Source organism: Pleurodeles waltl, chromosome 4_1 (genome assembly GCF_031143425.1).
Source record: "Pleurodeles waltl isolate 20211129_DDA chromosome 4_1, aPleWal1.hap1.20221129, whole genome shotgun sequence".
In the NCBI taxonomy this organism is placed as follows: Eukaryota; Metazoa; Chordata; class Amphibia; order Caudata; family Salamandridae; genus Pleurodeles; species Pleurodeles waltl.
In genome coordinates this window covers 270,091,330-270,119,031 of record NC_090442.1, presented here as the reverse complement: position 1 = coordinate 270,119,031, position 27,702 = coordinate 270,091,330, and the positions used below count along the sequence as shown (strand labels likewise).

General features: G+C 45.2%; 1 protein-coding gene across 3 annotated transcripts in view; it reads left to right on the top strand.

Annotated features, from left to right (window-relative positions):
* Positions 1-27,702, top strand: part of PARVB (parvin beta) — a 431,399-nt gene that overhangs the window by 351,500 nt on the left and 52,197 nt on the right. For all 3 annotated transcript variants that reach the window (XM_069228284.1, XM_069228286.1, XM_069228287.1), the window contains exon 9: positions 24,030-24,091. In XM_069228284.1, coding sequence (XP_069084385.1) covers positions 24,030-24,091 — 62 coding nt within the window. The remainder of the gene's footprint in view (positions 1-24,029; positions 24,092-27,702) is intronic.

The following is a 27,702-nucleotide window of genomic DNA, read 5'->3' as shown; positions in this document are numbered from 1 at the left end:
TTACGCATAAAAAATATTAAAAAGTTAATCATAATATTAACTGTTTTAAAGCCTAAGGAAACCTAAACAATGTTTACTTCCATTATCAGTAGTACATTTAAATGACAAAAACTGTAGGCTGTGTGAAATATTTAAATAAACTGATTATATTAATTAAATTAGTTTAATTTTTCAGGTAAGGGAAACTGGGGTCAAGTGACCTATATTGACATGAATATTCATCTACATTGAAGTACTTCGTTTCTGACCTTTAAAGTCGAAGTAATGGTATGTTTCAATAATGTCACTCGAAATAATGGCATAGGTTGAATGGATTTTAGTGAACCGCTTCTAATCTGAAATAATGGTAGGGCAGCAGCTAGCCTAAATCTAGCTTGTGCTGCTTGGGGAAGTGCAGTTTCTTTAGTTATTAATTTAGAGACAGCTCTATCACCTTTGAAAGATGCACTAGATTAAACATTGATAGGTAATTTGGCCGATCATCTTAACTGGCCTATTTAATGAAAGGTTTCCTACCACTTTTGTTAAGGGTGCCCTTAAGAGGTGTTAACAATGTTAGAAAAGCCTCTGTTTTAGCAAGTTATTTTCTTGTGTGTTAGACCTGTCAGCACTTGACATGGTTTTCCCTGTACTTTTTGCTTCTGACCTCCTGTTTTTTTTTATTTATTTTTTTATTTTGTTTATCCTGTGCTAAATTTCGTTTTTGCTGGTTTTAGGACTCTGCACACTTTACCACTGCTGACTTGTACTAAAGTGCAAGTGCTCTCTGTCTAAAGTGTATTGGTGAATGGCTTATACATGATTGGCATATTTGATTTACTAGTAAGTCCCTAGTAAAGTGCTGTGTGTGTGCCCAGGGCCTGTAAATCAAATGCTACTAGTGGGCCTGCAGAACTGATTGTGCCACCCACATGAGTAGCCCTGTTTCAGGTCCCAGACCTGCCACTGCAGTATCTGTGTGTGTAGTTTTAAACTCATTTCTACCTGCACCCACTTACCAGCCCCAAACCTTCTCTTTTTCTACATGTAAGTCACTCCTAAGGTAGGCCCATTGGGAGGGTGCAGTGTATAAAAGGTAGAACATGTACTGGTGTGATTTACATGTACTGAATGTGAAATACTGCTAAATGTGTTTTTCACTACTGCACAGCCTATTTCTCCCATAGGATGAGATGGGGATTGTCTTAGAATATCCGGTAAGTGTAATTTCCCATTGGGAGCAGAAGGATATATGGAGTTTGCGGTCTCTGAACTCACAATTTAAAAATACATCTTTTGGCAAAGTTGGTTTTTAGATTGTAAGTTTGAAAATGCCACTTTTAGAAAGTGGGCATTTTTCTTTCTTAACCATTCTGTGCCTCTGCTTGGCTGCTGAATACACATATGGGTCAGACTGAGAGTTGCGCTGTTTGTGAATTCACTCTAGACAGTCATTCAAAGGGAGCTGAGGTGTGTCCTGCATATCCTGATGGGTCTTCCTGGGCTAGAGTGGTGGTAGGAGGTGACTCCTGCACTTGAATAGGGCAGTCACTCAAAGCAGTCTCCAAACCCCTAGCGTGTGTCTGAGGCCAGGGTGGGAGAGGTATGGTTTTGGGCACTACAAAGACTTTGCTTTGAAGTTTCCTACTTCAAATGCAGAAGTGAGCATACATATTGGACTGCTGATCCCACAACATCTGGACTGGACTTTGATTTCTACATCCTGCTTTCCAAGGTTCTTCATGGACTTAAAATGAGCTTGCCTCCTGTTGTGAAGTCTCAGTGATATCGAAGACTTCTACTGCCAGTGACTGGGCTCTTCTGCTGGGAGTCCTGCCTTGTCAAGTGGTGCCAAATCCAGTCCTTGGGCCCCTGGAAATGGAAGGTGGTAAACCTGAAGAAAAATCTGTGTTCCGTTGCAGCAGAAAAATTGATGCCTGCATGGCTGCTGAAAAATTTACGCAGCACCAGTGAAATAGACCCATTGCCAGCTTCAGTGCGGATCCATCATTGCTGTGCGCTTAGATTTTGCATGCATCATCCCTGAGCGTCAGATCTTCAACATCACTGCAGGGAACCAAGTCTGCATGTCTGGAAATCGATGGCGAGGAAAGAATTAATGCATCGCTTCATGTGCGAGTAAAAAATCGATGCATCACTTGCTTTTCTGATGCATCGCCTCTCCGGCGGATTTATTTTTGATGCATACCAGCTACTTGGTGCTAAAACAACACACCCACTAGTTACTATGGATTAAGACTCCTTTTAACTTTAAAAAGTGATATCTTTATTTGTGTATATTGGATTTTTGTCGTTTTGGTCTTGTTTTATTCAGATAAATATTGGCTATTTTTCTAAACTGGTGTGGAATACTTTTGTGGTGTTTTCACTATGTTACTGTTTGTACAAATAGTTTACATATTGCCTTTGAGATAAACCTGACCTCTTGTGCCAGCCTACCAAGGGGGTGAGCAGGGGTTATCTTAGCTGTCCGACTCCCTTACCCTGAGTAGAGTGAGGGTCCCTACTTGGACAGGGTGCAAACCACTGCCAATTAGAGACCCCATTTCTAACACTGGTGATCAGCGGTGAGGATTTGTACTTGATATGCAGTGATTGGTGTACACTACTCTCATAATGCAGACCATTACTTAACCACATACAGTTTTTCTCTTTCTTCTTGGATTTATTTCTTTGCCTTCCTGAAACTTTGCAACTTATGAGCCATCCACAATCATGTCTCAGTCTGGTGAGCCATCAGTTGGAGTTGCAGGTGTAGTGTTTGAGCAGGAGAGGTTGGAAACCTACACGGTGCCTCAGATCAAAATGTTCTGCAAGAAGTTAAATGTTTGTACTAACGGCCTCAATAGGAAGGAGGAGCTGCAAAAGGCACAAAGGGCCTGATTGGCAGCAAAGGAGGCTTGTAGGCCTGCAGAGGAGGAGAATGTTGTGGAGGGAGAGGAGGACAACCTGCAGGATGTGGTGGATAACCAAGATCTTCTTAGGAGGGAGGTGGCCTCCAGGGCAGGTAGCAGTGATTCCTCCAGAGGAGCTGGAGGACAGGCAGGAGGCTAGGAAGCTCCAAATGGAGATGTTCAGGATGGAGAAGGAGTTTCAGTTGGAACTAACCAAACTCAACAGAGAAGCAGAAAGAGAGAAATTGACCACAGAAAAGAAAATGGTTTTAGCTCAAGAGCTGAGTTTGAAGGTGCTGGATCTGAAGAGCAGGTCCAGCACAGATGGTGGCAGCGTTTCATCAGTGCAGTCTGAGGAGAGAGCCCCTTCCCAAGAATCTAGGGAAAGAGTACACTAAGGAGGATGACACCCACAGGTGGTTTTAGGGCTATGAGGCAGCACTCCACATGCACAGGGTCCCTGAGAGATTGGGTTGGGCCTGTGGAACTACTTCACAGCAGAATGGAGGGACACTTTTTTGGCACTAGGGGTAACTAGTGAGGTCACCTACACCAGAATGAAAGGTGCCCTCATCACCAGAGATGTACAGGAGAAAGTTCAGGGAGTGTAAGAAACCTGATTCTCAGATATGTTTTGAGTGTGTGGATTCCTTCTGCAGAGCACTAGGTGGTTGGGTGAAGGGCAGTAAGGTAACAGATTATCAAGGGCTGTACAATTTGTGTATGGTAGTCTGTGTTTTCCAGAGCTGCGCCAGCACTTGATTGAAAACAGGCTTACTGACCCCAGGAAGCTTTCTCAGGATGCTGACTGGACGATAAGTACCAGGGTCCACTAGAAGTTGTATGTGGGAGACTAAGCCAAAGGTGGCAGTGTCCCCAACAGAAGGGGGGGGGGCAAAGATAAAAGTAAGAACTTTTCTAAAGTGCCCAAAACCAGTTCTCAGGGAAAGGATTCCCAACTCCTTGTTGAGAGAGTTGGTTCCCGTCAGGTAGGCTTGCAGGGAAGGGACTTTCGAAGTGCTTTGCCTGAAATCAGGAAGGACATATCAGAGGGAGTCTTAAGTAGGCACAGCCCCCCACCGGTGGGCAGTCACTTGGGGTGGTCAGTGTAGCACTTGGGGAGGAGTTGGCACCAGTTAGTGGCGGGGAGCCAGCTGAGTTAACCCTAGTCTCCCTGGGTAAGGTGGTCCATAGAACCCTCATGCCTGATAATGCAAAGTACAGGCAGTCGGTGTCTATCAATGGGAGACAGGTGGAGGCTCTGAGAGACCCTGGAGCGAGTATGACAACAGTTTGCTGTCATCTGATGTTTGAAGAGCAGCTAGTCCCTAATGTGGTCCACCAAGTTGTAGCAGTAGACAACAGTGAGTGCCAATGCTTGATAGTTCAGGTTCCCTTTGAATTGTTAGGGGGGTCTCAGGTTCCTTGAGGGTAGCTGTGAGTCCATCCATGCCTGTTGACTATCTGCTCGGGAATGACCTGGAGCATACTGCCTGGAAGGAGGTGGAGCTCAGGTCACACTTGGAAATGTGGGGGTTTTTCCAGAGTGGGCGTGCATGACCACACAGTCCATGACCACCAGAAAGTGATCAGAAGGACCTGGAGCCTGTAACAGTGGCCCAGGTGCCTGCCAGGAAAGGGGGGCAAGGTGCACGGGGAGAAACCGACTCCTGAGATTCCTCCGGTCCGGGAGGAGGCTGCACCCGGTAGGGACTCTTTGGAACATATAGGGGAAGAAGTGGCCGAACTGGGGGACCTGCTTGAGCTGACCCATTGGCACCAGGAAGGAGGCCCCACCAGGGAGGAGTTCTGCACAGTGCAGAAAGCATGTTCTACCCTTGAGGGCCTTCGAAAACAGGCTGAGGCCCAGGCAGCTGGTGACACCTCTGGGTCTCACCTGATATACTGGGAGAGGGATCTCCTGTATAGCAAGCCTAAGTTTGCTGTACCTGGGGCAACCCATGTGCTGGTGGTACCCCAGTGTTTTAGAGCCTTCCTACTGGGTCTGGCTCATGATGTGTCACTGGCAGGTCATTTGGGGCAGGACAAGACCTTTGACAAGCTTGTCACCCACTTTTATTGGCCCCAAATGAGAAAGAACTTAGATGCATTCCGCAAGACTGGTCAGACCTATCAAGCAAGTGGCAAATCTGGGAAGAGGTGCAAGGCTCCTCTTAAACAATTTCCTGTCATGCACCCCTTTTGAGTGGGTGGGCATTGACATTGTGGGGCCTCTAGGTCCCAAGACAACCATGGGCATCAGGTTTATCCTAGTCTTAATGGACTATTCCACCTGGTACCTGGAAGCTACCCTCCGGGGACAGTGACTGTGCCCACAGTGGCTAGGGCACTGATGGGGTCTTCACCCATGTGGGTTTCCCCAGGGAAGTAGTATCTGATAGTTGTACCAATTTCTTGTTGCTCTACATGAAGACCATGTGGGAGGTGTGTGGTGTGACATACAAGTTCACCACGCTTTACCACCACTAAAGCAACAGGTTGGTTGAAAGGTTCAAACGTACCCTGAAGGGAATGATTATGGGTCTCTCAGAACCCATGAGGTGTAAGTGGGACGTCCTGTTACGATACTTGTTGTTTGCCTACAGAGAGGTACCACAGAAGGGGATTGGATTCAGCCCTTTTGAACTTCTGTATGGGCACCCTGTGAGAGGACTTCTCAGTTTGGTGAAGGAGGGCTGGGAGGAAGCTCCCAATAAGCCACCTTAGGATGTATTCAGTTACATGCTGGCCTTGAGGAACCAGGCAGCCTGCTTCCCGAAACTCACGTAGGAAAATCTGGAAGCTAGCCAGGACGACATGTAAAGCTGGTATGACCAGAATACCACTCTGGTTGAGTATCAGCCTGGCCAGAAGGTGTGGGGGATGGCCCCAACAGAGCCCTGTGCTCTACAAGACCGTTGGTCTGGGCCATTTGAGGTGAAGGAGTGCAAGAGTAATATCACCTTATTGGTGGGCATGCAGACTCCTAGGAACATTTTGAGAGTCCTGCACGTGAACCGCCTCAAACCACATTTTGAGAGGTCTGAGTTGGCCATGCTCTTGGTCACAAATGATGGGATGGAAGAGGAAAATGGACCTCTTCCCGACCTCCTGTCGTCCAAAGAGCAGGATGCGTCAGGGGAAGTTGTGAACCTCTCCCCTACTCTGACCCTAGAACAGCAGAGGGAGTGTCGCAAGTTGGTGGGACAGTTTGCCTCCCTATTCTCACTTATCCCTGGTTGCCCCAATGGTGCCCCCATGACATTGATGCTGGGGACAGCCTACCTGTTGAGCACAAGTCTTACAGGTTGACTGATAGAGTGACAAAGAGGATCAAGGGGGAAGTCTCTAAGGTGCTGTAGTTAGGGGTGATTGAGCACTCCAACAGTCCTTGGCCCAGCCCAGTGGTTCTGGCCCCCAGGGCTGCCCCACCCAATGTCACACCTGAACTTAGATTCTATGTTGACTACCAGGGGCTAAATGCCGTCACCAGGACTGATGTGCACCCCATCTCCAGAGCTGATGAGCTCACTGACCGGTTGAGAGCAGCCAAGTTTCTCAGCATGTTTGATCTGATGTCTTGGTATTGGCAGATTGCCTCAACCAAGGGAGGAAAAAGAGAGGTCTGTATTCTCAATGCCAGAGGGACACTAGCAGTTCCGTGTCATGCCTTTTGGGTTGAAGAACACCCATGGCTGGGTTGGAGAACTTCAGTGCCGTCTACTTAGACGACATTGCTGTCTTCAGCTCCAGCTGGGAGGACCACTTGCACCACCTCCAGGAAGTGTTGAGGGCCCTGCAGAGTGCAGGCATCACAATCGAGGCCAGTAAGTGCCAGATAGGGCAGGGGTCTTTGATGTACTTGACACCAGGTAGGAAGCGGCCAGATGGCGCCCTACAAGCTAAAATTAACACCATTCTGGCTTGGACACCCTCCAAGCCCCAGACTGATGTGAGGGCCTATTTAGGACTCACCAGTTATAACAGAAGATTTGTCAAGGGGTATGTAGCCCCCTTGACAGCTGACTTCCAGGAAGCAGCCAGGTCAGGTGATCTGGACAGATTTGTGCCAGACTGCTTTTGACACCCTAAAGGCGCTCAAGGCTCCTGACTTTCAAAGAATTTGTTGTGCAGACAGATGCTTCTGAGGATTGTGTGGTTTCACAGCTGAATGAAGAGGGCCTAGATCAATCTGTAGCCTTCATCAGTAGGAGGTCACTTCTCTGGGAACAGAAGTGGAGCACAATAGAAAGGGGCGCTTTTGCTCTGGACTGGGTGCTGAAGAAGCTAACACCCTACTTGTTTGGGACTCACTTCCAGGTTCGGACAGACTACAGGCCACGCAGATGGCTGATGCAGATGAGGGGTGAGAATCCTAAACTGTTCACTTAGTCAATCTTCCTACAGGGAATAGACTTTAAGGTGCAACACCTCCCTGGTACTGAACACGCTAATGCTAATGTCTGTCCAGGTTCTTCTGCCTTAATGATGAGAACTCCCAAGGGGTTGGGTAGTTCTCCCCACTTTCTGCTGGGGGTATACGTGTTAGACCTGTCAGCACTTGGCGTGCTTCTCACCTCCTGTTTTGGATCCTGTGCTGAATTTCGTTTGTGCTGGTTTTAGGACTCTGGGCACTTTACCACTGCCGACCAGTGCTAAAGTGCAAGTGCTCTGTCTAAATTGTATTGGTGATCGACTTATCATTGATTGTCGTATTTGATTTACTAGTAAGTCCCTAGTAAAGTGCACTGTGTGCCCAGGGCCTGACCCTCAAATGCTAGTAGTGGGCTTGCATCACGTATTGTGCCAACCACATGAATAGCTTTGTAAATATATCTCATACCTGCCACTGCAGTGTTTAAGTATGCAGTTTTGTACTCCAGTTCGACCTGGCAAGTGCACTCACTTGCCAGGATCAAACCTTCCCTTTTACTACATGCAAGTCACCCCTAAGGTAGGCCCAAGGCAGCCCCATGGGCAGGGTGCACTGTATTTAAAAGGTGTGTTTTACATGTCCTGATAGTGAAATACTGCTAAATTTGGGTTTCGCTATTGCAAGGCCTATCTCTCCCATAGGATAACATGGGGATTGCCTTAAAATATCCTTTAAATGTAATTTCCCATTGGGAGCAGATCGAGTTATGGAGTTTTGGGTCTCTGAACTCACAATTTGAAAATACATCTTTTGGTAATGTTTTTTAGATTGTAAGTTTGAAAACGCCACTTTTATAAAGTGGGCATTTTTTTTTCTTACTTAAACATTATGTGCCTTTGTCTGGCTGCTGAATACACATCTGGGTCAGACTGACAGATGTGCTGTTTGTGAATTCACTCTAGGCAGTCACACAAAGGGAACTGAGGTGTGTCCTGCATATCCTGATGGGTCTTCCTGGGCAAGAGTGGTAGGAAGTGCTGACACCTGCACTTGAATCCTCGCACAAAGCAGTCTCCAACCCCCGAGGGTGTGTCGGGCCAGGCCCGGGAGAGGAAGGGTGTTATACTCATTTCTGCCTTTGAAGTAGGCAAACTTAAAAAGAAAGGCTATGTAGTGCACAAGTATTGGACTACTGACCCCACAACTTAACAACACTTCTGGACTGAGGACATTCTGCCAGGGAGAAGCGCTCGATGCTGGAGGAGGAGCTGCCACTCTGCCTGTTGCCTTGCTGTGCTGGCCTGCTGCTGCTACCTCTGCCCCTGGGAGTGAAAGGACTGGACTTTGCTTTCTACACCCTGCTTTCCAATGCTCTCCGAGGGCTTGATCTGAGCTTCCCTGCAGTTGTGAAGTCTGAGACATCAAAGACTTCATCTGCCAGTGCCTGGGATCTTCTGCTGGAAGACCTGACTTGCCAAGTGATGCCAAATGCAATTCCTGGGTCCCTGGAAGTGGAAGGTGGTAAACCTGAAGAAAAATCCACACACCAAGCCATTGCAGCAGTAGAATTGACTCGGCGCCTGCAGTGACTGAAAAATCCGTGCAGTACCTGCAAAATCAACACATCTCCTGCTTCAGCATGGATTCATTATTGCCATGTGTAGGAAGTTGGCTCTGTATGCACTATTTCAAAGTAAGAAATAGCATGCACAGAGTCCAAGGGTTCCCCTTAGAGGTAAGATAGTGTCAAAAAGAGATAATACTAATGCTCTATTTTGTGGTAGTGTGGTCGAGCAGTAGGCTTATCCAAGGAGTAGTGTTAAGCATTTGTTGTACATACACACAGGCAATAAATGAGGAACACACACTCAGAGACAAATCCAGCCAATAGGTTTTGTTATAGAAAAATATATTTTCTTAGTTTATTTTAAGAACCACAGGTTCAAATTCTACATGTAATATCTCATTTGAAAGGTATTGCAGGTAAGTACTTTAGGAACTTTGAATCATTACATTAGCATGTATACTTTTTACATAAAACACAATAAGCTGTTTTAAAAGTGGACACAGTGCAATTTTCCCAGTTCCTGGGGGAGGTAAAGTAATGTTAGTTTTAACAGGTAAGTACGTCACTTACAGGTTTCAGTTTTTGGTCCAAGGCAGCCCACCGTTGGGGGTTCAGAGCAACCCCAAAGTTATCACACCAGCAGCTCAGGGCCGGTCAGGTGCAAAGGTCAAAGAGGTGCCCAAAACACATAGGCTATAATGCAGAGAAGGGGGTGCCCCAGTTCCAGTCTGCCAGCAGGTAAGTACCCGCGTCTTTGGAGGGCAGACCAGGGGGGTTTTGTAGGGCACCGGGTGGGACACAAATCAGCACAAAAAGTACACCCTCAACAGCGCGGGGGCGGCCGGGTGCAGTGTGCAAACACGCGTCGGGTTTTCAATGGTTTCCTAGGAGAGATCAAGGGATCTCTTCAGCGTTGCAGGCAGGCAAGGGGGGGGGGTCCTCGGGGTAGCCACCACCTGGGCAAGGGAGAGGGCCTCCTGGGGGTCACTCCTGCACAGGAGTTCCGTTCCTTTAGGTGCTGGGGGCTGCGGGTGCAGGGTCTTTTCCAGCCGTCAGGAAATGGAGTTCAGGCAGTCGCGGTCAGGGGGAGCCTCGGGATTCCCTCTGCAGGCGTCGCTGTGGGGGCTCAGGGGGGACAACTTTGGTTACTCACAGTCTTGGAGTCGCCGGAGGGTCCTCCCTGAGGTGTTGGTTCTCCACCAGTCGAGTCTGGGTCGCCGGGTGCAGTGTTGCAAGTCTCACGCTTCTTGCGGGGAGTTGCAGGGGTCTTTAAATCTGCTCCTTGAAACAAAGTTGCAGTTCTTGTGGAGCAGTGCCGCTGTCCTCGGGAGTTTCTTGTCTTTCTTGAAGCAGGGCAGTCCTCAGAGGATTCAGAGGTCGCTGGTCCCTTGGAAAGCGTAGCTGGAGCAGGTTTCTTTGGAAGGCAGGAGACAGGCCGGTAAGTCTGGAGCCAAAGCAGTTGGTGTCTTCTGTTCTTCCTCTGCAGGGGTTTTTCAGCTCAGCAGTCCTCTTCTTCTTGTAGTTTCAGGAATCTAAATTCTTAGGTTCAGGGAAGCCCTTAAATACTAAATTTAAGGGCGTGTTTAGGTCTGGGGGTTAGTAGCCAATGGCTACTAGCCCTGAGGGTGGGTACACCCTCTTTGTGCCTCCTCCCAAGGGGAGGGGGTCACATCCCTAATCCTATTGGGGGAATCCTCCATCTGCAAGATGGAGGATTTCTAAAAGTTGGTCACTTCAGCTCAGGACACCTTAGGGGCTGTCCTGACTGGCCAGTGACTCCTCCTTGTTATTCTCATTATTTCCTCCGGCCTTGCCGCCAAAAGTGGGGGCCGTGGCCGGAGGGGGCGGGCAACTCCACTAGCTGGAGTGTCCTGTGGTGCTGGAACAAAGGGGTGAGCCTTTGAGGCTCACCGCCAGGTGTTACAGCTCCTGCCTGGGGGAGGTGTTAGCATCTCCACTCAGTGCAGGCTTTGTTACTGGCCTCAGAGTGACAAAGGCACTCTCCCCATGGGGCCAGCAACATGTCTCTAGTGTGGCAGGCTGCTGGAACCAGTCAGCCTACACTGAACAATTGGGTAAAATACAGGGGGCATCTCTAAGATGCCCTCTGTGTGCATTTTTTAATAAATCCAACACTGGCATCAGTGTGGGTTTATTATTCTGAGAAGTTTGATATTAAACTTCCCAGTATTCAGTGTAGCCATTATGGAGCTGTGGAGTTCGTTTTTGACAGACTCCCAGCCCATATACTCTTATGGCTACCCTGCACTTACAATGTCTAAGGTTTTGCTTAGACACTGTAGGGGCATAGTGCTCATGCACCTATGCCCTCACCTGTGGTATAGTGCACCCTGCCTTAGGGCTGTAAGGCCTGTTAGAGGGGTGACTTACCTATGCCATAGGCAGTGTGAGGTTGGCATGGCACCCTGAGGGGAGTGCCAGGTCGACTTAGTCATTTTCTCCCCACCAGCACACACAAGCTGGCAAGCAGTGTGTCTGTGCTGAGTGAGGGGTCCCAAGGGTGGCATAAGACATGCTGCAGCCCTTAGAGACCTTCCCCGGCATCAGGGCCCTTGGTACCAGGGGTACCAGTTACAAGGGACTTACCTAGGTGCCAGGGTTGTGCCAATTGTGGAAACAATGGTACATTTTAGGTGAAAGAACACTGGTGCTGGGGCCTGGTTAGCAGGGTCCCAGCACACTTCTCAGTCAAGTCAGCATCAGTATCAGGCAAAAAGTGGGGGGTAACTGCAACAGGGAGCCATTTCGTTACACAAGCCCCCCCCAGCCCACAGGCCAGGAGACTCTGCCAAAGCTGGGAGAGTCTTCCTAGTCTGTCAGGCGAGGAAGAGTAGAGGAAATAGGCTGGTTTGTTGCAGGGCCTACTCTGCCTTACATCCTCCTGTTCAGGTCATTCCCTATGGGGAACTGACCCACTTCCACAGCGATAGGACCTAATGTGAACTGCTGCTTGTCTGTGCTTTTAATGTCTTCACCCATTCTCTCTATTTTGGGGTTAGAGGTATCCACCTCTGCTAATCTTATCTTAGCCAGGGTCACCCCTAGCTTACCCAAAGAGGTTACCCAGAGCTGGAGTAACCCCACCATGACCAACAGGGTCAGGGGGCCTAACTTGCTATTTGGCATGGGGTCTGACCACCATGCCAAGGATAGTGCAGCCATAAAGGCTAACACCCAGCAGAGGCCACTGACAGCTGTCAGTGCCCAGAACCACACCTTTAGTTCTTCACCTACATGGAAAGGGGCTAAGTTACAGGCTTCTTTGGGTTCAGGGTGCCTGTCTGCTGTATTAGAGTGGGGGGTTACCACATCTTGTAGTAAACACCCTTCTTCCACTCTTTCTTCTGTTAGCTGAGGAGCCACCCACTCAGGCTTAACAGTTGCCTGACTAGCCAGGACTTCTTGTGGGTCAGGTTGGACTTTAACAGTGCCATTTCTGGAGTTCTCCCCTACTGGAGCAGAATCTCCCTGGCTTGCTGGAACCTTGGCTAAAGGTTGTCCACCTTTCCTACTCTGTTTTCTTTTCTTTTTCTTCTGGGGCCTACTTGCAGTTACTGCAGGGGTAGCACCTTCAGAATCCTTGGGAGAGGACTGGCACTGGACCAGTTCCTCTCTTGGGCTCTGACTAACCTCTGGGTAGTCATTTCCAAGGAGACAATCAAGGGGGAGGTCTGTACTGACTACCACCCTTCTCCAGCTAAAAGTCCCACCCACTTCTATGGGCACAAAAGCCACAGGCCTATCAGTGACCCTGTCTGGGCTAACTCTTACTCTGGCCATCTCACCTGGGATGTACTGGTTGGAGAACACCAGCCTGTCATGCACAATAGTGTGACTGGCACAAGTGTCTCTCAGGGCAGTGGCTGGGATTCCATTCACCAGTAGGTGGTGGAAATGTCTACTTCCCTCTGGAATCTCCAACTCACCTGTTGGGCCCTTTTTCCAGTTGAAGGCTATGAAGACCTCCTCATCTGAGGAGTCATCCCCAATGGCTACACTGGTCACCCCTGGGATTTTGCTAGGGGGTTTGTTTTTGGGACAAGAAGTGTCCTTGGTGTGGTGCCCTGTCTGTTTACAGTTATGTCACCATGCCTTAGTGGCATCCCAGTTCTTACCCTGGTACCCACCTTTGTTTTGGGTTGTGTCTCGGGGCCCACCCACCTGGTCTGGTTTTTGGGGGCCTACAGAGGAATCTTTTTCTTTGTTTCTAGTGTCACCCACTTTCTCCTGAGGAGGTTTTGTAACCCCTTTCTTTTGGTCACCCCCAGTGGAAGTTTTGGTTACCCTAGTCTTGACCCAGTGGTCTGCCTTCTTTCCCAATTCTTGGGGAGAAATTGGACCTAGGTCTACCAGATACTGATGCAACTTTTCATTGAAGCAGTTACTTAAAATGTGTTCTTTCATAAACAAATTATAAAGCCCAACATAGTCATGCACTTTATTTCCAGTTACCCAACCATCCAGTGTTTTCACTGAGTAGTCTACAAAATCAACCCAGGTCTGGCTCGAGGATTTTTGAGCCCCCCTGAATCTAATCCTATACTCCTCAGTGGAGAATCCAAAGCCCTCAATCAGGGTACCCTTCATGAGGTCATAGGATTCTACATCTTTTCCAGAGAGTGTGAGGAGTCTATCCCTACACTTTCCAGTGAACATTTCCCAAAGGAGAGCACCCCAGTGAGATTTGCTTTCTTTTCTGGTTACACAAGCCCTCTCAAAAGCTGTGAACCATTTGGTGATGTCATCACCATCTTCATATTTAGTTACAATCCCTTTAGGGATTTTTAACATGTCAGGAGAATCTCTGACCCTAGTTATGTTGCTGCCACCATTGATGGGTCCTAGGCCCATCTCTTGTCTTTCCCTTTCTATGGCTAGGATCTGTCTTTTCAAAGTCAATCTTTTGGCCATCCTGGCTAACTGGATGTCCTCTTCACTGGAGTTATCCTCAGTGATTTCAGAGAAGTTGGTCCCTCCTGTGAGGGGAACAGCATCTCTGACTATTATGTTTGGAGACAGGGCTTGAGAGGCCCTGTTCTCCCTAAATAGGACTGGTAGGGGTGAATTTTCCTCCAAGTCACTATCTTCATCCTCTGTGTTGCCATCCTCAGAAGGGTTGGCCTTTTCAAACTCTGCCAAAAGCTCCTGGAGCTGTAGTTTGGAAGGTCTGAGGCCCATTGTTATTTTCTTTATTTTACAGAGTGACCTTAGCTCCCTCATCTTAAGATGGAGGTAAGGGGTGGTGTCGAGTTCCACCACATTCATCTCTGTACTAGACATTATGCTTCTAAAAGTTGGAATACTTTTTAAGAATCTAAAACTAGTTCTAGGTTCTAATTCAAACTTTCACAAACTTTTAAACTCTAAAAGGAAATGCTAAACAGGGACTAACACAAGGCCCTAGCAGGACTTTTAAGAATTTAGAAAAATAGTTCAAATTGCAAAAAATCAAGTTCTAATGACAATTTTTGGAATTTGTCGGGTGATCAGGTATTGGCTGAGTAGTCCAGCAAATGCAAAGTCTTGTACCCCACCGCTGATCCACCAATGTAGGAAGTTGGCTCTGTATGCACTATTTCAAAGTAAGAAAGAGCATGCACAGAGTCCAAGGGTTCCCCTTAGAGGTAAGATAGTGGCAAAAAGAGATAATACTAATGCTCTATTTTGTGGTAGTGTGGTCGAGCAGTAGGCTTATCCAAGGAGTAGTGTTAAGCATTTGTTGTACATACACACAGGCAATAAATGAGGAACACACACTCAGAGACAAATCCAGCCAATAGGTTTTGTTATAGAAAAATATATTTTCTTAGTTTATTTTAAGAACCACAGGTTCAAATTCTACATGTAATATCTCATTTTAAAGGTATTGCAGGTAAGTACTTTAGGAACTTTGAATCATTACATTAGCATGTATACTTTTTACATAAAACACAATAAGCTGTTTTAAAATTGGACACAGTGCAATTTTCACAGTTCCTGGGGGAGGTAAAGTAATGTTAGTTTTAACAGGTAAGTACGTCACTTACAGGTTTCAGTTTTTGGTCCAAGGTAGCCCACCGTTGGGGGTTCAGAGCAACCCCAAAGTTATCACACCAGCAGCTCAGGGCCGGTCAGGTGCAAAGGTCAAAGAGGTGCCCAAAACACATAGGCTATAATGGAGAAAAGGGGGTGCCCCGGTTCCAGTCTGCCAGCAGGTAAGTACCCGCGTCTTCGGAGGGCAGACCAGGGGGGTTTTGTAGGGCACCGGGGGGTACACAAGTCAGCACAAAAAGTACACCCTCAGCAGCGCGGGGGCGGCCGGGTCCAGTGTGCAAACACGCGTCGGGTTTTCAATGGTTTCCTATGAGAGATCAAGGGATCTCTTCAGCGTTGCAGGCAGGCAAGGGGGGGGGCTCCTCGGGGTAGCCACCACCTGGGCAAGGGAGAGGGCCTCCTGGGGGTCACTCCTGCACAGGAGTTCCGTTCCTTTAGGTGCTGGGGGCTGCGGGTGCAGGGTCTTTTCCAGCCGTCGGGAAATGGAGTTCAGGCAGTCGCGGTCAGGGGGAGCCTCGGGATTCCCTCTGCAGGCGTCGCTGTGGGGGCTCAGGGGGGACAACTTTGGTTACTCACAGTCTTGGAGTCGCCGGAGGGTCCTCCCTGAGGTGTTGGTTCTCCACCAGTCGAGTCGGGGTCGCCTGGTGCAGTGTTGCAAGTCTCACGCTTCTTGCGGGGAGTTGCAGGGGTCTTTAAATCTGCTCCTTGAAACAAAGTTGCAGTTCTTGTGGAGCAGTGCCGCTGTCCTCGGGAGTTTCTTGTCTTTCTTGAAGCAGGGCAGTCCTCAGAGGATTCAGAGGTCGCTGGTCCCTTGGAAAGCGTCGCTGGAGCAGGTTTCTTTGGAAGGCAGGAGACAGGCCGGTAAGTCTGGAGCCAAAGCAGTTGGTGTCTTCTGTTCTTCCTCTGCAGGGGTTTTTCAGCTCAGCAGTCCTCTTCTTCTTGTAGTTTCAGGAATCTAAATTCTTAGGTTCAGGGAAGCCCTTAAATACTAAATTTAAGGGCGTGTTTGGGTCTGGGGGTTAGTAGCCAATGGCTACTAGCCCTGAGGGTGGGTACACCCTCTTTGTGCCTCCTCCCAAGGGGAGGGGGTCACATCCCTAATCCTATTGGGGGAATCCTCCATCTGCAAGATGGAGGATTTCTAAAAGTTAGTCACTTCAGCTCAGGACACCTTAGGGGCTGTCCTGACTGGCCAGTGACTCCTCCTTGTTATTCTCATTATTTCCTCCGGCCTTGCCGCCAAAAGTGGGGGCCGTGGCCGGAGGGGGCGGGCAACTCCACTAGCTGGAGTGTCCTGTGGTGCTGGAACAAAGGGGTGAGCCTTTGAGGCTCACCGCCAGGTGTTACAGCTCCTGCCTGGGGGAGGTGTTAGCATCTCCACCCAGTGCAGGCTTTGTTACTGGCCTCAGAGTGACAAAGGCACTCTCCCCATGGGGCCAGCAACATGTCTCGGTTGTGGCAGGCTGCTGGAACCAGTCAGGCTACACTGAACAATTGGGTAAAATACAGGGGGCATCTCTAAGGTGCCCTCTGTGTGCATTTTTTAATAAATCCAACACTGGCATCAGTGTGGGTTTATTATTCTGAGAAGTTTGATATTAAACTTCCCAGTATTCAGTGTAGCCATTATGGAGCTGTGGAGTTAGTTTTTGACAGACTCCCAGCCCATATACTCTTATGGCTACCCTGCACTTACAATGTCTAAGGTTTTGCTTAGACACTGTAGGGGCATAGTGCTCATGCACCTATGCCCTCACCTGTGGTATAGTGCACCCTGCCTTAGTGCTGTAAGGCCTGTTAGAGGGGTGACTTACCTATGCCATAGACAGTGTGAGGTTGGCATGGCACCCTGAGGGGAGTGCCATGTCGACTTAGTCATTTTCTCCCCACCAGCACACACAAGCTGGCAAGCAGTGTGTCTGTGCTGAGTGAGGGGTCCCCAGGGTGGCATAAGACATTCTGCAGCCCTTAGAGACCTTCCCCGGCATCAGGGCCCTTGGTACCAGGGGTACCAGTTACAAGGGACTTACCTAGGTGCCAGGGTTGTGCCAATTGTGGAAACAATGGTACATTTTAGGTGAAAGAACACTGGTGCTGGGGCCTGGTTAGCAGGGTCCCAGCACACTTCTCAGTCAAGTCAGCATCAGTATCAGGCAAAAAGTGGGGGGTAACTGCAACAGGGAGCCATTTCTTTACACCATGCATCTGGATTTTTTCACGCATTGTCCCTGAGCATCAAATCTTCAACATCACCACAAGGAACTGTGGCTGTGTGTCCAGAAATCAATGCATCACCTACCCAGCGGGAAATTATTTGATGCACTGCTTCACTTGCAAATAAGGAATCAATGCATTGCTTTCCTTTTGATGCATCACCTCTCCGGTGGCTTTATTTTTCAAGCATTCCAGGTACTTGGTGCTAAAACAACGAATACATAGCTTTCTATGGATTAAGACTCTTTTTTTATCTTTAAATGGTGATTTTTTTTGTGTCTGTTGGAGTTTTGGCGTTTTGGTCTTGTCTTATTCAGATAAATATTGGCTATTTTTCTAAACTGGTGTAGAATACTTTTGTAGTGTTTTCCCTGTTACTGTGTGTGTGTGTACAAATACTTTACACATTGCCTCTGAGTAAGCCTGATTACTTGTGCCAAGCTACCAAGCGGGTGAGCAGGGGTTATCTTAGGTCTGTAACTCCCTTACCCTGACTGCAGTGAAGGTCCCTACTTGTACAAGGTGCAAACCACTACCAACTAGACACCCCATTTCTAACATTGTTCTTTAAAACTACTGGTTGAAAGTTATCCATTGTGGAATCTAAGGATTTGGTGCTCTTGAGTGCAATATCAAGCTTCTCTCGTATGAAAGCCTGAAACCAGAAATCTATATACATTGCTTTGATACCTGCTTTCAGGACAGTTGAGAATTGTTCAGGCTTGTGGAAGGGAATGTAGTATTTTTTGCTCATTTGGAGACAATAGTTCTGTGTATTAACAGATTTAGCTGTCTAGGAGGACTTATTGTCAGCACCCATACACACAACAATATAGAAATAGGTAAAGGGTCTTTGGAATGCCTTCTTTATGCACTGATTTGTCAGGTAGAACCTCCATGCTTTGGGGGCAACCCACGGCATTTTTCTTGATGTCTACATGTTCTGCTGCAGATTGGCAGTAGGGTAAGTAGTTCATGGTAATGATTTAATCTGTTAGACGCGGCTCTCACAATAACCATAATTGTCATGCTTCTTTCTCTAGCCTCGCTGCTTGTCTCCCATCCCCTCTTTGCAATACAGTTGTGCACAGAAAATCTGATTATGCTTTAATGGAGAGAACATATTTTTTATCCTCTGTGCATCACTTTCCCCTGGATCTCACTTCTCCTTGAGCATATGACGTGCTTCTCTAAATGTTCAACTTGTGAGTTGGCCGTCCAAGTGTGTGGTGCATGCTGTCTGATAGGAGACATAAGGGAGGCGAGGGCTGTGGAGTGTGCTCCTTATGTCTTCAGTAGCATCAATGTTTGTCCTTTATTTATACATACTCCCCCCTTATACACGTCAGCTGGCCACAGGCATACAGTAGTGTTTTCAAAAACTTTAACAGTTGGAAAATGCATATCAAGGGACTATCACTTTAACGGTTGTTCTATGGGAGCATTTATAATTATTCCGCCACAAGGGAAGAAGAGGAGGAAAACACCCACCATTCGTCCTCATAACTGAGACGCCAACAAACACAACGGGTGTGATGTACCAAAAAGGGGATGGTTTTTACCTTTGCATCCTATCTGAACCCTAGGAGCAAATGCTAGATCCAGCTTTTCTGGCTGAGAAAGCCTTACCCACAGTATGTTGTGTGCTTTTATTATTCTCTACCTCACCCCACCCTGGTAAGATGATGCCACCGCGGCGAACTCGACCTCATGTTGTGAGGGAGTTCTCAAATAAAACTTGTGCCTGGATGAAGCAGGGATCCAGGATATATCTAGAATTAAAAAAAAAAATACCTTAGAGTAAGCCTAAAGGAGATCCCTTTATTAGTAATTATTTTAGTTAAAAAATGTATTCTCTTTGATCTAAGTACAATGCCAGTTTCATCCATTACCTGCCAACTTGTTTCTGCCCACTCAGGGATCCCTATTCGATGGTTCTAGGCACATCTATGCCAGGTAAGAAAGGAATTTTCTACCTTCAACACTAATATAGGCAGCTACTGGCTTTGTGGCCTGGCTTGTGGGTGGCGACTCCTGTAGCGCGACATTTGTCAAGCAGACATCCCAACATGTGGCATAGTGTTAGTGTTCAATATTATGGTCCGATCTATTTTGTGCTCTAGGGTAGAGCTCTCTGTCTGTTGGTGCAGTCCTTTTTGGACTTTGAAAGAAGGAACAAAATCAATATGAGAAAGTTCAGCACGTGTGGCTGTTGCTCTGTGGCTTATAGTTTTAAAGTCCTTGTATACAACACCTGAGCTATTCTTGGTCCAGTAAACCTATCATGACGCCCTGAATGTTATACTGGATTTCTGGTGGAAATATCGGTCGAGTTGCCTGAACCGACTCGAGGATATGTGGCTATTTTATTACAACACTCCCAGGGCACAAAACTGTTCCCATTGGTAGCTTCATGCTGTACAATTGTGTAACATATAAAAGGGATGGATGACGTGTAAACCACAGGTAGCACGTGGGTAAATAATCTGCTGTTTTAAAAGCACCTGCATTAGTTGATCTTCTGCACCCGAAGGTATAGAAAGAAATGATGCTGACAGAATTGAAATTTACGAAAATAACTGAAAAATCTCACCTTAGCAGATGCGAAGATGCACAAATTATAACAATTTTTAACAAACTGTTTTAGGTTATATATGCGTTCAGTCCTCCCAGAGGAGTATTTCCCTCTCACCTTATGCTGTTTGCTGGTTGATACATCTTTCAGCCTCCCACGGAGTTCTTGCTTTCCATTGCATGAGGGACGATTTGACATCTCAAAAGTACACTGAATCATAATCACATTAAATTATTTATCCTGGACATGCGTACTCTGCAGAAAGCAATATTTTTTTTACTGCTTTTGTTTTTCATGGAAGCCATGTTTAAAGTTTTAATCCGCACTCAAAATGGAAGCCAGACGTATTAGATGTGCCAACGCTTGTCCTTCGGTGTAAAGGGGGCAGGAGTATAATTTTCTTAACAATAGGCGCATTGATACATTAAGGTTTTGTGGAGACCTGACGGGGTGCACATGCCTTCCTCCATATACCTGATCATTTGTTACAGCAAGAGTTGGTATTTAGAAACACATTTACAACTCCATTTGAGAATCTTGACGTATCCCTGTGTTTCAAAATAATACCTCTCCGTTTCAGAGTAACACACGTATACCATCGTCTTATGCAGCAAATCATGGTTTATCCACCTGCTTGAATTATGCCATACCCTCAATATCAGTTTAATAACATATACTCCAGTTTCAGGAAGGTAGCAGGCCCACTAATTTGCGAATCCAAGCATGACCTATAGCTTGATGACCCTGCCATGCGTTTCTCCGATCTTGAAGCATTGTGCACCGGTAGCATGGTTACCCTTTCACCATGTGGGGCACGGGGTAAAGGAGCACCCTGAGGTTAGCGGCTTACTGCAAACCTCTGCCTTTTAGAGGCAACGCACCAAAACCTGCTTTTTAAAAGTTCGAGTAGAGTTAAGGTTTCCTCCACCCATCGGAGTCCACAAAACTGACTGCACTCAATGTAAAAAACAGGAGTAAAATGTTCATTTTTAGGTCTGTCCCCAAAATCCTGGTATAAATTCTTAGCATATAGTCAGTGGTCCATGAGGAAAACAGATTGCAGCATACAATATAGAATGTTTCACAAAATAAAATGATGGACGGAGTGTTGAAACTTTTCAAACACTCACCCCCAGTCACAGATCTGGGTTTAATCCATTGTTATTTTGCTTGCCATGTCATCCCATTCCGGACCCAGCTATATGCAAATCAGTCTTGACCCTGCTCCCAATAGGAGCAGTCCAGCCCGAACTGCCAAGCCAGGTCCTCCCTGATGGTGGGTGATACTCTGAAACCGGTCCCAGGATGCTTGTTTCCTGTCCAGGGAGGACATGGCCTGGCAGTTCAGGCTGGACTGTTCCCATGGGTAACTGGGTCAAGACTGATTTGCATATGGCTGGGTCCAATCTGGGGTGGCATGGTGAGCAAAAGAACGATGGATTAAACCCAGATCTGTGACTGGGGGTGAATGTTTGAAAAGTTTCAACACTCCATCCCTCATCCTTTTGTCTTGCTACAATATAGAATATACAGCGAAGGCTTTAGGGCAGCACCCTCAAGGAATTGGCTTGTTTGAATGTTGATTCAAATTGATCATCTTGACCATCCAATTTATCCAGTGCCTTTCAAAAGGGAAGTTGTAAATGTTTCCTTGAGATCCAATGTACCTACATGCTTGGGAACTTGTCTGTCAAAGCGTGGCAGAAATGTGGTGCTGTTGGCTCACGTCTGTATCTGGACAAACAGCACTCCTAGACTCTCAGTGTACATATCATACAGACTATACTACAGAGTCTGTACTCTATTATGAACAGCAAGTGTATTTTATATTAACCACAGGGGACTTGCCAAATCAGACAGCCCCCAGCTCCCTCCTATAATGATATTCTATTTGAGAAGCATCTTTTGTATCTGTTTAGTTGCTTTGATGAACGTTTTTTTTTTTTCAAACCTTATCAATCATTGACAAAAGCCAGTACATCACTCCTAGTTGACTTATTAGCTTTGGTAGTGCAAGAAATCCCTTTTGCGAATGCTGTGCAGCGTTGACCAAATAAATAAATCACACCATGATGATGGTGATGTAGTAATCAGTATTCCTTCCTAGTTCAAATGTCTGACAGACCAGGGGACAAAGTTTGGAATTAAATTAGCAGTGAGGGTTCTATAATGTAGAGTCTGGTACTAAAACTACATGGCTAGGTTTTCTGGTTGCGAAAAATGTATCATAGAGGAGTTAAAACTGTGAATTTTAGACCAAGCATCAATGTTGGCCATTTGAAAAAAGTATTGACCTTGCAGGTTGAAGAATCTGCTACAATATAATCTGCCAGGACCATATTGGTGTAAATGCTTCGGTCAACCCTGCCAGTATGGTGTTGAGATCCGCTTCATAAACGCACAGACTGACAACTATCAGTCATTTCCTCATCATGAAGTGTTAACGCTGCATCTTGGAATTTTTGAGCACTATCGATACCAGGATGATCACCAGTTGAAATAACGTACACAAGACACTGAAAACCACATTTTTTCGTCCTCAGTTAAAGGTTTGTAACTAAGGTACAAAACAAAATCCACGATGCTTACGGTAGGTGTCATGTGGTGGCCAAGAAACAAACGAAGAATACAGTTGGCTAGGAATATGGGCACATTTTTGATCAAATGTTAGTACGCGTTAGGCCTTGATTGATGACGTTATCTTTGTTGCATGTTCATCACTTACAGTTACTATATGCAAGGTATTTTTAGTGCGTTTCTTGTTTCTGAAGCCTTACTATATGGTCTGTTTATTTTCACCTGAATAACAGACCTCTTTGTGCAAAAATAATCTTTTTGATTGATTCACGAAATGTCACACCTTTTGCTCTACATAAACCAGTAAAATGTTCATTTACAACAGTATATACAATGGTCGTAATGACACACAAACTCATAAAACAGCTTATTGAAAATGTTGCGCTAATTCCTCCCTAAACATCCTCAATCTGGTTGACAATTTCTTATTCAGAAGCATCATAAAATAAGTTTGTGCTCTGGTGCAGGTTTGTCGGTTTGTGCGTAAAATGTTGGTGGTTCTTGATTCTGTAGCTGACATATTGATCTTTCTTGAACAAATTCAATAGCCCATCATTTATCTAAAAGTAAGTGCATCAATCCAGTCCTTGGATGTAACCTGCCTCGCACTGAAAATGGAAGATGAGGATGGACTGACTAGATAGCTTACCATACTGGTGTATGCTGCAAACAGTGTGACCTGTGCCTAAACATAGATTTCAATGATATGAAGTTGATGTGTGAAGTAGCTATAGTGCAAGAGCATAGTGGGAGAAGGGAATACATAGCCATTCATTTTTGTCTGCGTAAATACAAAAATAACGTTTTGTGTGAGAGCCTGGGGGACCTTATGGTAGTTAGTATATGGCTAAGTCATAGTGTGTTATGCATCATACTTTTAACTTTATCACGTCATCGAGATCCTTTGAGTGTACATTGCTTAGCATGATAGTATTTTATGATAAGTAGATGTAGTATTAAACTTGGAATAGCTCTGAATTGTTCGATAGGCTGAATTCGTATTGTAGTACAATTAAGTATCAATACAATGTGTGCTTCGTCTCTTAGTTCTATATATTATTAACTAAGAAGTTTGCAGTCGTTGCTCATGTTTAGAATTTCCTTTAGTTTGTCTGTTAGGTCTTGAGTGTGGTGTGTTTATTTTATTTTTTGACAAATGCGAAATGCATGTCTCTTTGTAGTTTTAGATTTCCTGGTGAATTTTCGAATTTGAAAATTGCTTGAGCTCCCCAATGTCAGACCTGGTGGTCATTTTTCAGTTTCCTCTACAAACTTTGCTTTTGTTTTCACGATTTGTCACTTTCTTGCATGCTGCGGGGAATGCTGTACTTAGACCACCATGAAACTCCTTAAAATGTGTTCAGTCTTGATTGTCCACAGCGATGGATGAGGGATGTACAAAGTTGTTTGCCACTATTCTTTTCTACAGTGTTGAATGTGGTTTCTAACTCTAATGGTTGGCCCTGTAAGGTTGTCCCCTGTTGTATCAAATTATCTTTAATTTTTTGTTATTCTACAATTAATTGGAACTAATTCTGCTTTTACTGTCAAGCAGCATCCTAATGGAAAACTATTTCTACTTAATTACACTTGATCAATAGGCATTAAATCACAAACCAATCTGCTGCGCATCATTGCACTAAATTTGAGACAAATGGCCTATGGCAATTTATTTTTAATGGCTGGGATATTGTAATTCCGTTTCACAAAACTGAAGTGCTTCAGTGCCAAGGGCAGTGTTGACATACTCTTTTGTCTTTTTTTTTCTTCTAGAGCGTGATGCCTTTGATACCCTTTTTGATCATGCACCGGATAAGCTCAGCGTTGTTAAAAAGGTGTATGCATGCTTTGAGGTCTTGAGTTTCCCTTAAAATGTATTCCTATCGCTCTCTGACTATATGCTTGTCTTTGCCCCTGTCCAGTGCTCTACTATCTTTTGGCTACATTTGCACTAAATAAATATTACATAAATACTTAGATACACGGGGCCTTCATGCATGTTCATTAACACAAACTCTCTGCCTATGCTTATGCGTATGACACTGACACCATTTAATATTAAATTTGATTGTCTATTTAAAGGCAGCGTTCTCTGCTTTCATCCTATTAAAATTAATTTATGTTTCACTAAGTAACTCGGTTGGCAAGCCTGTTTAGTCTTTGAAAGAGGAGAATATTGTAAATTTTGTCAGACTTTAGAAGCCTCTCTTGAGACATTTTCCACTTTCACTTAAAGCAAAGTGCTAAACAGGTCAGAATACTTCTAACACATTAGGTCTCTGCGTCCCAGTTCCTGAGATCCCTAATAACATGTAATGTAAGTGTTTTCATTTTAGACTGGGAAATTGGCAAAACAAAAAAAAAACGAATGTGCTATGCTATGAAAATGTAATTTGTTAGTCGTGGTTTCATGTTTACGAGCCAATACACGCCAGTGAAACATCAGCGTCTTCTCCTAGGGCAGTGGGCTTAAAATTTTCTAATGCGATACCCCCACTGTGTAACCAAACTTTTATTGGGTAATGCTGATTGAATTTTTTTTTTCAGAATTGTGTTTCTCAGTCCAAATACTGCAGTTATGTTTGATTATTCTTTTTTTAAAAATCACTCATAGAAGATTGCTAACATGCTATGAGATGCCTGGCAGTGCTAAAGTGTAAAACAGTGTGATCCTTGAACAGAAAATGTGGGGCGGGTGTCATGAGTGACAAAAGATGTTACTGATGGCCTGTTACAAAGTGGCTCACTTACTCTCTATTTCTCATTTCCTTAAGCGTTTTCATAGAGTAAAAGGAGAAAAAACAGGGGGTTGAATGATAGCTTTAACAGATTAGGAGTGCTACAAGGGTAATGGCGATAAATGGAGCATGCACAGAAATAATCCTAATCTGATGGTTTTACCACCTCCACCAGTTGTGCTGGGATTGGTGCCTATGCGTGTCTGATCAACTCTATCTCGAGATCCACCAAACTTGTCTGTGAAGTGCATTCACCACCCCTCCACACCCGCCGCACACTAATCGCGTTTGTTAAAATTGTGTTAAGGCAGACCCTTGAACTGTATTGTACTCAACTCGCAAGACTAAATAATAAGAGAAAGAGGTATTTGCCTTCACCTCAGATCCCACCTGTATCTTGCATTATATGCCATACAATGGTCCTATATGTTCATCAGGACAGGGCCAGATGCAGGTAATAGTTCAATCTGTTTTTGTCTACGCTGGATTTAAAGTAGAGCACACCTCATCCTAGATCTAAGCAGGAGGAGATTTATTTTGCCCCTCTTGCTCGACTTCATTGATTGCCGGCCACTTGGTAACGTTTTTCTGAGACACATCTTCAGCTAATATTGAATGAAAGAGGCATTGTAAACTCTGTGTAAAAATATCCTTCCCCTGCATTTTCAGTATAGGCCTATTATTGTTGTACCGGTTCGTCCTACGTCGTGACACTAGAATGACTCTGAAAATCTGTAAAATATCAAGAAAGTTTAAGGGGAGGGGCAGAGAATATCTGAAGGTCTGCCCAAGTACTTTTAAGGTGTCATGAGACCTTAGTAGAGTGAGTTATTCTTATAATCCTAAAATATACCGGTGATTTAGAAGGTACCAATAAGTTACTTCCTCTTAAAGCTGACATATTGATTTTCAAATATTACTATTGTGCTAAATTAATTTCTTTGGCTGCAATTCATATGATTTCTTTTTTACTGCTTAAAAGTAGTTTTCTCATATTTCAGATCTTGATAAGCACATTTCGATAAGGACATAGAAGAAATGTAAGGTTTCATGTTTTCCATAGTCCATACATTATTTCATATAATTACCTCCCTTGAGTTAAGGAAGAAAAACAATTAGCTGTGCAAACGGGCCTTCTGAGAGCTTGGCCACTGCTCCTAGTTAAAATTCATAGCTGAAGAAAGGTCAAGAGGAGGAGGAGGAGGAGGAGGCGAAGTTCTTACCCACAGGGAGCACTAAAACACCATTCTCTCTCTCTACCACCATCCCTACCAGCTGCCAATCGTCCGTCTTCCACAGGTTATGGCAATCACACAAATATGGATCCTGGTACTTCATCTAAAATCCTCAAATTATAAAGTTTACCTCTGATTTCTATGATTTACTGTCTTAAGGAGTGGCTCAATCGGTTCAGGCATGATACTAAGAACCTCTCTGTAGCGAGGATTTGCATATTTTTTTTTCTGAAAAGTTACCTGAAATTAGACCTTTTTATCGGAATGTGCTATTCTGATATCTCAAGTGAAAAGTTGACACACGAAAATATCTTGTGCAAAGGATAAAGCAGGGTACTGGTAGGGCACTGGTTTGAGCAGAAACTCTTGAGGGAGACATTTTCTCCTCGAACAAGTCCCCCACTGCCACAAATGTGCACAATCCTGTAATGTGACATTTCAGGAACCTTTGTGGTTTTCCTGTAATGCGAAGTTTGCAAATTAAGTGAATTTCTCTTGCATCCCAGGTAGTACTTTAAATAAAAAAATACTCTGGAATCTTGTCTGAAGAAAGCCCTCCTAAGGCTAAATGACTACACAGTAAGCCCGTTTCATCCTGCTTCAGGCCCTCCTTGTCTCCAGGTATCAATTGACACAACATTCTGCTGTGACATCGCAGGCACATATCTGTGTACCTGATGTCATATGATCAGCTCAAGGATTATTGAAGACTGGGTAAAGGGAAGAGAAATTTCACTTTTTAGTAACCCATTGTTAATACTGAAAGATAAGGCTTATGAGAATCTTCCAGAGACTTGTAGGCTCTCTTCCCAATGGGTGCTAGTACCATAGCTCCTAGTGTTCCTATTTATGCCCTTAATCTTGCTCTTGCTCTGTTATTTCAAATAATTATTGTTGAATAGCAACAGAAAATGGATTTCCTAAATAAAGGATGTGCCCCTTCACCCACACTAGGTGGGATGCTTTATAATAAATGTACTCCTTTGCTAGCACCTTAGTAGGACTCATACACAATTGAAAATGATTGTTAGGGAATTTTTTTTATTAATTAGCATACATTCCGCAAAACCTAATTTTTGTCAACATGTTTCATGTTTGGTGACAATTACATCCATGGACTTTCTTCTCAGCCAAGCAGAGCCTACATCCCTATTACTAATCTAGGTTCTTTTTACCTAATGAGCACAAAACGGAGGTTGAATCATCTATCTATTAAGAGTTCCATTCAGCCTTCATAAGAAGAATTCAACATTAACTAGAACAAAAGCAATACATATATCTAGAACACTGCTTTTGGGTATGCATATGGTCAACACACACTGCAATGTGGCACATAGTGAGTATTCCTGTTGCCCACCTGCTTCCCTAGCACCTACTGTTCTGGAGACCTTGGAATAGAGGACCCCATGCAATGTGTTGTGGGTGCTGCGTAAAAGCTATTATATAAGATAAAATGACATAATGCTAAAAAAG